We start from the raw sequence: 14,946 nt of genomic DNA, 5'->3' as shown, positions 1-14,946 counted from the left end.
AACGATATTATCCTTAACTGTGTCCGGTAGTGTGCATATCTTGTGCTGAGGAATGGTACTGGCCGGTAACTGATACAAAAGTCATATCGGATCCAGCATACCGGGCACAAGAGGGGGTTTACCAATATATCTACATAATATGGAATGTAGATCCTAAACGATGTGGGGTGGATCCTGAATGATGGGAGGTGGATCCTGAATGATGGGAGGGGCCTCTTGAACGATGAGAGGTGAATCCTGAACAATGGGATGTGGACCCTGAACAATGATAGGTGGATCAGGCTTTTTCTTACATAGTCTTGGAACTATTGGGGTGAAAGGAAACGTAATCGTGTAAGAAAAACGGTATCTATATATCTGAAGGCATATGGTTGGTCTGGCTCGGAATTATAGTGGTCGTCATGTAACATATTATCATCAGTCCTCTAAAAATAAATTAATACATAAATCAGTAAATAAATAAATAATATCGAAAAAAGGTTATATTTATTGCATTTTTAGTATAGTATTTCTTATAAAATTAAACAAACTTACTTCCTCGGGTAGAATACGCACCTCATTCTGCAACGATGAAACAATCTCACGTAAAGCACCTACCTCATAACGTAAAGCAGCTACCTCACCATGTAAAACACCTACCTCATCACGTAAAACACCATTGTCATCACGTAAAGCAGCTACCTCACCACGTAAAGCAGCTACCTCACCACGTAAAGCACCTACCTTATCACGTAAAGTACCATTATCATCACATAAAGTACCGACCTCATCACGTAAAGCACCGACCTCATCACGTAAAGCACCGACCTCATCACGTAAAGCACCGACCTTATCACGTAAAGCACTGACCTCGTCATGTAAAGCACCTAACTCATCCCGTGGAGGTGGAGAACGGGGAGATAAATATTGTGGTATCTTTGCCAGTCGCCTATCATGAGATGATGGTGGAGAAGAGGCTTGATGATGTGATGGAATAGGTGATGGATCTCGGTGTCGAGGTGTAGAGTCGGCTAGAGGTGATGGATCTCGGTGTTGAAGTGGAGAATCGACTCGATGAGGTGATGGATCTTGGTGTCGAAGTGGAGAATCGACTCGATGAGGTGATGGATCTCGGTGTCGAAGTGGAGAATCGACTTGATGAAAAAGTGGGGGTGCTCATCATTCGTCCCATAAAAAAACGCCTACTAGCTTACCACCAATCAGTGAAAACCTCAGCCTCTGTGGGTATCAATGTCTGTAATGGATAGTTTACCTCCTAACAATATAAAAGCCCAAATAAAGTCAAACGTCTACTAGTAATAAATTGTTTATATATGATAGTATTTGTGTTTACTTACATCATCGATTGTCATATATGGTAGTATCTCATCCCAATCCAACTGTTGGATCCTCTTCCACGTAATAGCCCTAGGAATATAATTTGAATTCTTGATGGCATAAGTACACATGCTGGGAAATGCATCAAATATCCAAATCTACAATATAATACACAAACATTAATTTTAGTAATTGTTAAATAATTAATTTTGGAAAAAATATATATTTCTTACCTTAAAGACCCAAATAAAGTTATCAAAGTGTATTTGGAACCATACCCATGCAAACTACGACAGTCCTCAAAGGCAGACGACAATTTTTTTTCTAGTAGCTTTCCATATATGAACCCTACAAAAACATGTTTCATGCATCTAGGTCATCTACCAATAATATTAAATCCTTACAAATAGGTTGTCTGCCCTGTTTTGCTAAAAAGTCAGCATACAAAAGTAACAAAAGGCATACTCGGACAACATCAAGGTCATCCATCCGAGTAAAACCATCTTTAAGAAGTAATCTGCTCAAATCATCGACGTGTAAAGTGGCCATCACCTTTGCCAGGTCAGGAAAAACCCGAAATAACCATGATGGGGTGTCGATATGACTAGTGTACGGACCTAATTCATCGTGTCGTCCGAAACGTAGACCAGTGACCAAGCAAAACTCCTCCCGTCCAAAACGAGTATACGCCGATGGAAAATGAAACAATATCTCCTCATCGCCACATGGTATCCCCTCGGGTAGATCGTTAGTCATGGTCTGTAGAAAAAAATGAGTCAACAAAGCATCTCCACTTGGATGTTGTACTTTCAGCCATGGCCCGAAACAAGTTTTCTCAAACAAATTTCTTTGGACAGGTGTAAGTGTCGACACAATTATAGTGGCTAGGCTTAATTTATTCCTTAAAGTCAATGCAGTCGAAAAAAATTTCCTAACAAAAACAATAAAAATACTAAGTTAGATATACTAATAATATACCAAAACTACAAATTATACACAATAAATAGACATGATATTAATCTTTCAAACTAGCCCGGTATTCACCCAAGTCATTATTCTATCATAGTTCACAAAATGCATCAGATAACATTCTAGAAGTAAGCATATATAAACAAAAAGATAACATATAGGTTTAGTGTAGGTTCAAGGTCTCTCAGCATAAGTGCTGTGAGTAGAAGAAGTGCTTAAATTTTCAAGAAAATCAAATTCGCAACACGAAAATTGCAACTCGAATTTTATTTTCGAATTTTATTTTCGAGTTGCAATTTTCGATTTTCGTATTACGAATTTCATTTTCGTGTTGTGAATTTAAGTTTCTTGAAATAAACTACTCTTTTTCTGCAAATTAAAGCTTGAATGAAGTGCATTATTTCAACCAAAAAACAAAAGGCAATCACATAATGTAAGTCTATTTACCAAATACTAACTTCACATGGTTAAAGACTAAACAACTGTTTAGCAGTATTGGCAACAACCGAATGAATTTACTAAGCAATCTAAGTGAAATGGTTAATCTATGAAAATGATTAATTATCTAATAATAATACAAAAATTTCAAAATAAAAATTAAGAAAACTAACCCTCGGTGGTTGATTTTTCATTTGTGGTCGTGAATAGTTGTGAGAGTGTGGCTGTGAGAGATGGAGATGGAGGGGGGTCGTCGGAGATGGGGACGGATGTCGTCGGAGATGGGGACGGATGTCGCTGGAGAGAGTGAGAGATGGAGATGAGATTGAGTTGCGATTTAGGGGTTTAGGTTATGAGTTGCGATTTAGGAGATATACTCAAAACATTTGTGTTGCGAAATTAAAAGCTTATTTGCGAAATTTAAATTCGTTTTACGAATTCTAAAATCGAGTTGCGAAATTAAAACTCGCTTTGCGAATTAAAAAATCGAGTTGAGAAAAAGAAACTCGTGTTGCGAATTTAAAAATCGATTTGCGAAAAAGAAATTTGTGTTGCGAATTTGTCAAATTCGAGTTGCGAATTCGACTTCTGTGTGCGAATTCCATATTCTGTGTTGCGAATTCGGAAACTGTGTTGCGAAATTGGCTTTCATGTTACGAATTCGAAATTGAATTGTGAATTCGTTGGTTATTTTTACAAATCCAAAAAAAAATGATTAAAATCATATATTATAAGACATTTTCGGTTACTCAAATTATTTTCTCTATTAATTTTATTTCATTCTAACAAGTAACAACATACACGAATATAATTGTCGGAATAGAAGAATTTACGTACAGTTTATTAATTTTTTATGTCAATCGATCTTATATTCTTAGCTCTGTCCTCGTTTTGTTCTTAAGGGTTAGTAATATTTATTTTATCGTTAGATATGAGCCGTATTAATTAATACTTTTACATATATATAGTATAAAAGTATGAAAATTAGAGCAATTTGGAACAGCTGACCAGCTCGACGGTGGACCTTGGCCACCTTAGACGGCGTTGGCAAATTGACTAAGTTATCGGAAGTAGAGAAAAGTCAACGAAACCTGCTACACGAGAGAGAAACAAAAATTGAAAAAAAAATATGAGAACCCAAAATAAAAATAAATAAAAAAGAGCCGCCTTTTAAAATTTATTGAATTTTTTTGCCAAAAAGGAAACTTTTTCTTCCTTTCTCATTTCTACTGTTATTCTTCAATTTATCTGTACTTAATTGAGACTAGGGAGAAAAAGATTGAATTTTTGGAAGATGAATGGCCTGCAGCCTCCAGATTTGGTCGACGAAGCTAACCAGGGTGATGGTTTCATCAGAACTTACAAAGCTTGGAAAGGCAGCAATGTAAGCAAAAAAGATCAAAAGAAAAGCTTACTTCTTTTATATATCTCTTTTGATGATTTGTTGATCAAAGATCTTCAATTTAGGTTAATTTGATGGGATCGGTAGTGTATGATCATGGGTTTTTGTTGTTATTTGATTGATGGGAAAGTTTTTTTCTTCCTTTAATAAAAAAAAGGGTGTCTGGTTGATGAATTTCTTGGTATTAGTTCATTGGTAGTTCATCAGATTGAGTTGAGTAGGGATTAGTTACTTGGTTTGGTAGTGAAAGGCAAATGATTAAGCCTGATATGAATTTTTGTGAATTGATTGAGATGTTGCAATTTGACCCAACTTCTTTTTATGAACAATTTGTCCAACTTTAAGCCTATGGAAGGTCATTCAAGTCACTCAGTTCCGGGAAATTTGGGCTGCAAAGTTTAAATATAGTGCAATTGTTTTATCTTTTAGCTGTGTTTTATGCAAATATCTTCCCTTTTTTTTCCTGCAGGTGTTTGTTTTGGGAGGAAGATTTATATTTGGACCTGATGCTGGATCCCTTTTCTTCACCATCTTCTTAATCGTTGCTCCAGTTGCCGTCTTCTGTGTGTTCGTAGCAAGAAAATTACTGGATGACTTCCCTCATCACCTTGGAATATCGATAATGGCTGTCGTTGTGGCTCTCACTTTATCTGTCAGTTCATTTCCTTCCTTAAAACACCATCGTTTCTTCATGTATACCACGTTCTGTCGATGATGTTCTGCGTATCGAGATCTCGAAAATGGTGTTGTTTATGTTGTTGATTATATGATCCATGATGGTTATTAATGTTGATACTCGTGCCTTTTTTATACACTTTCTACCTTTGTATGACTGATATCATGAACCGTTTCGATTTGCTGTTGATTCTCTGAATTTGGAGTGTTTCCTCAAGTTATCGATTCAGTACTCGATCTTCATGTGCAGTACTTCTTGTTACTGGTGTTCTGTGTATCGAACTCTCGAAAACGGTATATTTATGGCGATTTTACGATCGGCTCTAACTCTATAGATATCATTATTGAATGCCGATGCTTGCTTGCCTTTGAGTAAAAGTTATACCATCTCGTGACAGATATCACAAATCATTTGGATTCTCTACTGCTTATTGTATGCATTTAGAATGTTTCCTTAAGTTTTTCAAGACTCAATTTTATGACAAAATAAGTTCATTTTGTATTCTTAAATCACACCATATTCGAACTTGTTTGTGATCACCGGTTTCTTATTCCAAAATCGTTGCAAATCTAACGAGAAATGACTTATGTTTCTGCAGGATATAATTCTTCTTCTGATAACCTCAGGACGAGATCCCGGTATAATTCCGCGAAACTTGCACCCTCCCGAGCCTGAAGGTTATGAAGGAATGACTGAAGTTCAGCCTGGCCGAACTCCGCCATTACCAATACCACGTACAAAAGATGTGGTTGTCAATGGTATAAGTGTGAAGATCAAATACTGCGATACTTGTATGCTGTATCGACCTCCCAGATGTTCTCACTGTTCGATATGCAATAACTGCGTCAACAGATTTGACCACCACTGCCCTTGGGTTGGTCAGTGTATTGGACTGGTAATATAAATTGTTTTACATTTCTTCTCTGCTTTCTTCATCCAAACTAGCTGTAACTGTTCAGAACCTTATTCCGGCCATTTCTATGGTTCTTTTACATCTGTTTAAGCCCCCCCCCCCTCATTTTCCAGTCCTTTCGATATCTCGAATAGGCTTTTCTCGGCACAACAAATCATTCCTTGCAACCTAATAATTTTTCAGTGTAGCTATTATTTGCATTGGTGCATTGGCATAGCTATTATCTCGAATTGGCTTTTCCCGGCACGACTAATCACTCCTTTTCTTTCCTGTTTGGTGCAGCGGAATTACCGATTCTTCTTCATGTTTATCTTCTCTACAACTCTTCTTTGTTTATACGTGCACGGGTTTTGCTGGGTTTATATCCGGAGAATCATGGACGGTGAGGAAACAACAATCTGGAGAGCGATGACCAAAACTCCCGCCTCCATTGCGCTAATAATCTACACCTTCATTGCTGTCTGGTTTGTTGGTGGTTTATCCGTCTTCCATTTGTATCTAATTAGTACAAACCAGGTAAATGATGGGATACTGAAAATGCAATGTGTTGTGATAAGTTTATTATGTTTGAATCTTGTGTCCTTGTTCTATTTTAAGTGCTCTGCATTATTTTAGGCTTGAATCGACCGAGTTCTTTTTTTGTACTTTTGGCAGTCTACGTACGAGAACTTTAGATACCGATACGATCGTCATGAGAATCCATACAACAAAGGGGTCGTCAAGAACTTCATGGAGGTATTCTGCATCAGTATTCCTCCTTCGACAATAAATCTCAGGGCAAAGGTTCCGAAGAAAGCTGCAGTTTCACCGAGAACAGTGGGCGGGGATTTTATACGTCCGAACAAGGGGAACACCTTTGGTGAAATTGCAATGGGGAGAAAGCCAGTTTGGGAAGAGGCGTTACGAGACATCAGGGATTACGAAGGACAACACAGCGTTGACTATATGGACAAGGACAGTGGATTGCCCGATGTTTCTCCCGATTTAAGCCGGATCCTTCACTCGGAGAACACAGAGAGGCGTTTGAATTGGGGAAGGAAGAGTGAAAGATGGGAAATATCACCTGAGATTCTTCCTTTGTCCAGAATTGGAGAATCAAAGAGGATGAATGGTTTGAACAATACCGAATCTACGAACCGGAATCAACAATACGAAACAAAATGATCAACGAGTAAAAAAAACAAGTGGAAAAATGTCTTGGATTTGGTTTATTGGAAACTAATGCTTTAATTTTTGACATGCTAAACTGTATTATGCTGTAAGGCGTTGTGTTGATACGATATCTTGGGGCTGCTTTATTCCTCTACAAAAGAAAAGAAGCATGCTTTTTTACGGCCACAATAGTTCAGATAAATGATTTGTAGAATACTCAACCCAAAAGATGTCCTTGTGTATGAATTTCAAAAACAGAGTATCGGTTTGTAAAAAATACAGCAAATTTTGCAGGAAAAACTAACTTGTAACCAGGCCTGCACGCACAGTGCGCTCTAGGTTTCCTGCATGGATTGAACACGCTTCATGATGATCATGGTCATGTCCATGAACCGTTGAGCACAATTAGAAAGGCAAGCTGATTCGCTCGAGCTGAATTTGTTCCCGGGAGTGCTTGTGATGCACTTGTCCCAGCACACACTCGTAAGCTTTGCCACCATCTCATTGACCATGGCCTTCTCCTTTTCTTGCTATATAGCCACAACAAAATAAATCAAGAGCCAAAGAAGGCAGGATTCAAAGTTTCTCGATGTACCAGAAAGGCTGCATTCAACTATTACAAAAACAACTATTGCAAAGGTCCTCAAACTATATCAACAATCATTAATCCATCACACTTGACAACAATAACCAATCATACTAATTATAAAACCACTTATTAAATTAGAGTCGAGTTTAAATGAGACAATCTCTAAAAGATGACAAAAGAACAAACCATTCAAATTTAAGTCTTCTCACTTTCCAATTTCCATTTCAGCAGAATTTTCTGAAAGCCTTGTATAAGGATCCCATCTATACCCACTCATGTCATGCACATTGTCCGCCTCCTCCAAGCTGGCCGGAGATAAATCAACAGAAGACACACTTGTCCCTTCCGAACCTAGCATGGGGGCATAAGATGTGCATGGATCGATACACAAATAATGTCTACCTATACAATATGTTAATCATATCATTCACACAACACACGATAAATACTAAATGAATTTTGCACTGGAAAGTCCTAAGAGCACTCTTTAGGTTTTTTGTCTCGAGTAATATTTTCTCACATTGCATTGAAAAATCAGTATATAAACTTTCACCAACTGCAATTAATGAGAGAAAACTACAATGATGACAAAAACTAACTTTAAGCAGTGTGCTTAGGGCTTCATTAACAAAATCTGGAATAAAAAACAATACTAGAATATGCCACTGTGTTTACTAGAAAACAATAATCTAGTGATGAAACTAATTTACAAAATGGAAAAACAAAAATCTTCAGACTATTAATTCAGATAACGTGTTAATGTTATGCGACCGAGTAATTGTCTTAAGAGCACTCTTCAAAGTTTCTATACATACTAATATCTTTATCTGGTGTATTGAAATAATCAACAAAGTTGCCAACTTTTACATTTAATGTAATAACATTATTCTAAATAGCATACTTACTTACCTAGAGAGAAACCTTAAGACATTCAACAGCAAAAACACTTAACAAAAGTACTAATCAATGTTCAGTTGCACCGGTTGAAGGGTATACACAGAGAGCAAAGTAAACCCTAAAAAAGGTGCAAAAGATGTCATATAAATAGCTAAAGGGGATGCCATGAACCAATTTACCTGACTTTACCGCCATGATTTTGTTTCAGACTTCCTATGAACCCAAAATTTTTACAAAAAATAAAATCAAAACCCAAAAGTGGCAAAGCAATCAAGTCATCAAATTAAAGCAGATTTGAAATTTGGGTGATAAAATTAACAGAATCAGAGCAATTAACAGGTTATGTCGACAATGAAGCAAAATATAAAGAGATCAAACATTGAGGAATCGTTGCAAATCGGGAGAATTGAGAGCTGATGGATCCATTTGTATAAGACCGAAATAAGCACTGCTTCTGCAATGGCATCCAAAAAGAAAATCACCCTAAAACCCTCTTTCGAACTCGGCAAATATTCGCAAAAACCCTAAACAAACACTGTGAATAGATGGTTTGGACTAAGCACATGACCAGTTTAAGCCCATTTTAACCTTATGGGTTAAAATCTTTGCCTTGTTGGGCACTAAATTGGTTCCCAATTTAACCCTAAAATTTAAATTTTATTAAATATTTAAAATTTTTGAAATATGATATTAAGGATGGACACCAAGGATAGTGTTTTCTCTTATATCTTGCTAAAAATGTCATTAATAAGAAGAAAAAACATAGCAATTATCCAGTTAAAAGTAATGTTACCCCTTGAAATTTCGAGATCGAGACACCCTTTTTCTTACCATTATCATCATCCATTCGGTTCACCTGAGTCAATCGAGCTTGTGATTTCTAATAATGATGTTAGAGAAGAAGATGATAATAATAATAATAATGATAATGATAATGATAATAATGATAATAATAATAATGATAATAATAATAATGATAATAATAATAATGAATAATAATAATAATGAATAATAATAATAATGATAATGATAATAATAATGATAATGATAATTATAATAATAATAATGATAATAATAATAATGATAATAATAATAATAATAATGATAATGATGATGATGATCATAATAATAATAATCATAATAATAATCATGATAATAATGATGATGATCATAATAATCAAAATCATAATAATGATAATAATGATGATGATGATCATAATAATCAAAATCTAATAATGATAATAATGATGATGATGATCATAATAATAATAATCATAATAATAATCATGATAATAATGATGATGATGATCATAATAATAATCATGATAATGATGATGATGATGATCATAATAATCATAATAATAATCGTGGTGATGGTGGTGGTGGTAACGAAAAGGAAGAGGATCGCCAAGTTTTAGATTAACCAAAGTTTGATTACTCAAAAATCGGCAGCAATGTAGATTTTACAGCTAGAAGCAAAGGAGGGAAAATGCTAAAAGAGTTGAATGCCTTAAGGTTTTAAATTCGGATTCAGAGATTCCCGCTAGATCCTCTTGGCTCTCAGTGGTTCAATCTCTACATGCAGACACGAGCAACAGTTGTCCGGTAACTCCAAAAACACAGAACAGAAATCCAATCAGGCATCATAAATCTTCATACAGTTCAGAATTTGATTCATTACAAGGTTAGGACTTAGCATACACATAATCATCAAGAAAACCAGTATCGGCAACTTGAAGCTGCTGTTTAACAAAGTGCAAGTAACAACGTTTCGTCATCAAAAGTTAAAGCATAGTCGACGAAAAAGAGGAATCTATGGAATCAGAACTCAGTATATAAAAAGAGCTTATATTCGGATATAATTCTGTGTCCTTGTATACTGTTCAAATTCACCAGGTAGGTGAAGAATAGCTAAAATGATGTAGAACAATTGGCAGCTCCAGCACAGGTCAGCTGGACAAAAGCTTTTCAAGGGCCAGGTTTTCATCTCCGCCAACTTTTTCTAGAGTACTTCTCACCAAACCATCGGGAAAACCCATTTCCACGAGTCGTTGCACCTGTACCCATCCAATTTCAGTCTTAGCGAATTTAGGTCGTTAAACATACGATTTGTCGCTATTGGTCCATTAGCAAAATACATATTCAAAGAATGCATCTAATGCATGGAAAATGTCTATTGTTAAAAAAGATGTCGCCTCTCAAGAATTTACTCGGAGTTGGAGCATACGTAGCAAGAAATATTTACTTGATTCTGCGAATTCCTACACAGATAAAGAATACAAACCTTTTCCTCAACCCCTAAAGAAGAGGCCTTGGCGAAACTTTCTGTCCAGTAACGAGCCGTACCGACAAATGTCTGATACTCTCTAAGATACTGCATTAGAAAAGGGGGGGGGGAAGATAAATGGCTTGCTAGAGTGATAAAGACTTTTATTAGAAAATAGGCATTGAAGCTGGACTGGTGACAACATAGGTTATATATAATATACAAACTTGCACATTCAAATAAGGCCAATAAAAGAGAAACAACAAAACAGTTTAGCAAGAAGCATAGCAAAGAATGGGCATCGAGCAAACCAACCTGTTGTGCTACGACAGCATCTTGAGGATCATCAGGTTCAGGAGCTGAGAGCAAAGCTTGAACAGAAAGAAGGGCTGTCTTAAGAGTGAGAGCAGGGCTCCACTGGTCCTTCAAAATATCCAGGCATATCGCCCCACTTTGACTGCTAATGTTTGGGTGCCTTTGGTAGTAATAGAACAGAAGGAAGTTTCAAGAGTTAATTTCGTATATCATTAGTCACTTCATCTCTATGCATCAAACACAATAGACTATAACTGACCATCAGTTGGCTCCTAATTTCAAGTGCATCTTCTTTATGCTTTGGAAATTCATACGCAAGAATATATTCAAGAGGAAAACAAAGTCATTTGTACCAACTTGAACTCGTTGCAATAACATGCATGGGTAATGGTATAAACTTCACTTTTTCTTTTCTCCTTTCGAATATCCTCTAACGACAATAACACTTGCACATGGTGTTGAATATCTATCAGGCAGTACAAGGCAGGACATTTTTAACATGTTATTTTTCTCTAGAGAAAGGGAAAGAAAGAGAAAAGAAATCACTTCAAGTCTTTAATGCAAAGTGAAAGCCTAATTAATTATACAACTCATAACCATGATTTCAGAAAGGGGTTGTTTAGTTTCAGCTACGCAATGAGTAAGAGAAAGGGCAAAACGGAAACGGTTATGCAGAATCGGGATTAGATTCCCAAGTCAAGTTTATTAATCCAAGTTTTTCATCAGTGCAAAATGCTAATAAAAATGTGCAAAGATTATCAATGTTTCGTCCAATCGAGTCATATAAGGAACAGATCACACAAAAAATAAAAAAAGCCCTAGAAAGTAGAAACTATGATTAGTACAATGTACAATAAGAGCAATTAACCATCTTCTTTACTATTCACAGGCCATTTTTTTTAGGGACACCTTAGACCATTTTTAAATACAACCTATACTGCTCCATCAATCCCATCCCCATTGTACTACGCTTACCATAAAACCAATTCAACTATCCGACACAGTTAACAAATGAATAATAAATGTGCAGATCATAAAATAAGATGATGCTTGTTCTTTTGTCTACCAAAGTGGGGTCACAAACTTCATCATAAATATGCAGTTAAAATAAGATGATGCTTGTTCTTTTCATACCAAACTTTGGTCACAAATTTCATTTTGGGAGGCTCGAAGGGATAACCATCTGTAAAATAGAAACCAATCACAAGCAACTATCAATATCGATGATCCATTCCATTTTAAAACACGGCTAACTAATCTTCGTCCAACTATCACCCAACTGACAGTATCTATCGATATTGCATTCAGAGACAAGTTCAGCATTCCAAGTTTATAATTATAAACTCACTTAAAAATCTAAATTTACATAAAAGTTTCATTCTTTCTTTTCTGAAAATTTCTATAAGAAAACAAAAGTTACCCAGTGCAAAACCCTTAACCCTCAGCCGAAATTTAAATTCTAAACTCAACAGGGGGAAATCTCAACTTTAAAACAAGAAACAGAAGAAACTCGTGAGAGTGAAATACCGGGCAATGTGATATCGATTTCAAATGAGCCCCCTTCATAGGGAGTGCCAAGGGGACCAGGGATGATGCCAGTCAAGCGTGCAAGATTGTCTGATTTTGGGGAGACCCTAATGCCCGAAGAGTCTTTCTCTCTGCCACATTCTTGTAGCTCCTTTTGAACACGAGCAAAGTCTATCATCTTCTCCAAATTCTCCTCCTCCAATCAAAACCTTACGCCCTCGACAAGTAAGCCGTTCCCCCTTCACTCTTTTTACGTTTTCAGTCTTTCACTCTCGCTCCCTTTCTTCGTCAATCGTCAGTTGGCTTTCTTTTTCCTTTAAAAAAAAGTGAGGTAATTAGCTAGTTGCCTAGTTGTTTTCTTTCGTCGCCAATAAAAATAAGTATATAAATAATTTTCAAAGTTTTAGGTAACTTGCATTTTGATCACCTAATTTTTAAAACTTACAATACAATCATCCTTGCAATTACTTATTAGTTTTTACTGACGTAACAGTTAACATTATTTTTCTGATGTGCCAGTTCATTCTTCTTCTTCTTCTCTCCTAATCTAACTCATTTTTTCTCTCTCTAGAACCAAGTTAAGCATTGCCCATTAGACAGTAATCGTACTCGTATAGTAAGAACCTTATTTTCATTGTGTGTGTTGGGGGTTCATTTCCTCTAACGTTTCGTTTGTTTCACTGAAAATATTTTTCATAAAAAGAATTACATCTTTTGGAAAACATCTTCTCAAAATGTTTTACAATGTTTGGAAGAGATTGTGTAAATCATTTTCCACTTGTTGTTGAGTTTTCTTAGAAATTATTTATTAAAAATACTAAATACAATAAATAATATTATTTCTCATAAAAAATTAATATTACTATTTTTTAAATATTAGAATAATTTATTTATTATTAAAATATTAGTTATATAATTTTATTAATAAAATATTAAGATTAATACATTCTATTGAAACAAAATATTATAAATTATATTAATTTATTAAAGTAATAATATTATATATATTTAAAATTAATTAATATATTTTAAATGTTTTTATTAAAATATTAAAATATTATTATATTAATATTAAATATATAAATAATATTATTCATTATTAATAATTTAATAATATTATTTCTATGAAATTATTAAATAATAAATAATTTATTATATATTATTAAAATAAAAATATAATATCTTATATTATTATAATATAATTGAGTATATTATTATAACATTAAAGATATAATATTATATATTATAAATATTAATAAATATATTTTAAATATTTTAATAATTAATATTTTGATTAAAATGATATTAAAATATCATATTAATATCAAATTTATAAAATAAAATAATTTTAAGTGTTTATTTTTTGAAGTGAAAAGTTCGGAAAATGACTTACGGAAAATCAGACTGTAAGTCATTTAGACCGTAAGTCATTTTTCAAAAAATGAAAAGGAAATTTTGTTGACCATGAAAATATTTTACGTTAATCAATCAATTTTCTTCTAACCAAACACTGAAAAAATGAGGAAAACATTTTCCGAAAAATATTTTAATTAAAAGAAGCATACCCTAAATTTAGGTAGTGATTGGGATTGATGGACCTTGAATTATAAAAAATAAAAAAAAAAAGTCTTAACAAGCATATAAATTTGCCCTATTCTCCCCCCTCAACTGTAATGCGGTTGATAACACTCACTTTTTAAGTTTACTTCTAACTTGGGATTACAAGTAACTACACTTTAAAAATAAACATAAAAATGTTACACTTCTTAATTATTCGTATAATTTCGTTCAACTTGCTTGTAACTAACAATGGATCATATAAAAACACAAAGCATGAAGCAATAATGAACCAACAGCGCCTTTTTCAATCATTCTCACCTACACTGCTCTTCACTGTCATATAACTTCCTTCACAACCAAAATTGTACAGAAGCTGCTGAATAATTACAGTATAGATTCTATATCTATCCATCTTCTGCATCCACAAAAACCCCTTGCACAGCCATTGCTAGGGAAAAGTGGTCAATCCATAATCCGACATCAATCAAAAGAAAACGTATTGTAAGTTTCAAAAGTTACAAAACCAACGATGAAAATAAGGTTCTTTCAATACGAGTACGACGACCGTCGAATGGGCAATAATGCTTAACTTGGAGAAAGAATGATTTGGATTAGGAGAGGAGAAGAAGAAGAAGAAGAAGAAGTCAACGGGAGTTGAAGAAGAAGAAAGAACTGCCTCGTCAGCAAAAGAAGAAGTCAACGGGAGTTGAAGAAGAAGAAAGAACTGCCTCGTCAGCAAAAAAAGAAGGTTAACGGAGGGTTAACTGTCACGCCAGCAAAAACTAAGGAGAGGTAATGGTAAATACCTTACTGAAAACGAACTAAAAGTTCGATGAGCATATTGCAAGTTTCAAAAGTTGGATGACCAAAATGCAAGCGTCCTAAAAATTCGAGAACTATTTATATACTTTACCCTAAAAATAAA

The 14,946-nt window shown here is 34.7% G+C and overlaps 3 protein-coding genes across 3 annotated transcripts; 1 reads left to right on the top strand and 2 right to left on the bottom strand.

Moving 5' to 3' along the window:
* The first annotated feature begins 4,003 nt into the window (after positions 1–4,003).
* On the top strand, positions 4,004–9,266 carry LOC120127637 (probable protein S-acyltransferase 7). Its single transcript, XM_039145499.1, has 6 exons — positions 4,004–4,108; positions 4,596–4,778; positions 5,401–5,697; positions 5,998–6,231; positions 6,370–6,899; positions 9,255–9,266. Exons 1-5 carry the CDS (start codon positions 4,019–4,021, stop codon positions 6,877–6,879), a joined length of 1,314 nt encoding a protein of 437 aa, XP_039001430.1. The 5' UTR covers positions 4,004–4,018; the 3' UTR covers positions 6,880–6,899; positions 9,255–9,266.
* LOC120127638 (mitochondrial import inner membrane translocase subunit TIM8-like) lies at positions 7,033–8,862 on the bottom strand. Its single transcript, XM_039145500.1, has 3 exons — positions 8,732–8,862; positions 7,124–7,397; positions 7,033–7,083 (listed from the first exon to the last, which is right to left on the bottom strand). Exons 1-2 carry the CDS (start codon positions 8,777–8,779, stop codon positions 7,203–7,205), a joined length of 243 nt encoding a protein of 80 aa, XP_039001431.1. The 5' UTR covers positions 8,780–8,862; the 3' UTR covers positions 7,033–7,083; positions 7,124–7,202.
* Positions 9,267–10,003: 737 nt separating the features above from the next.
* Positions 10,004–12,760, bottom strand: LOC120127595 (ubiquitin-conjugating enzyme E2 27-like). The gene is made up of 5 exons (XM_039145453.1): positions 12,462–12,760; positions 12,069–12,117; positions 10,935–11,094; positions 10,638–10,727; positions 10,004–10,410 (listed from the first exon to the last, which is right to left on the bottom strand). The coding sequence occupies exons 1-5, from the start codon at positions 12,637–12,639 to the stop codon at positions 10,303–10,305; spliced, it is 585 nt and encodes a 194-aa protein (XP_039001384.1). The 5' UTR covers positions 12,640–12,760; the 3' UTR covers positions 10,004–10,302.
* Between the last annotated feature and the right edge of the window lie 2,186 nt (positions 12,761–14,946).

The sequence above is a fragment of the Hibiscus syriacus genome, unplaced genomic scaffold (genome assembly GCF_006381635.1).
Source record: "Hibiscus syriacus cultivar Baekdansim isolate YM2019G1 unplaced genomic scaffold, ASM638163v2 tig00110469_pilon, whole genome shotgun sequence".
In the NCBI taxonomy this organism is placed as follows: Eukaryota; Viridiplantae; Streptophyta; class Magnoliopsida; order Malvales; family Malvaceae; genus Hibiscus; species Hibiscus syriacus.
Note: the sequence above shows the minus strand (reverse complement) of the source record. Positions and strands in the feature narration are given on the sequence as shown.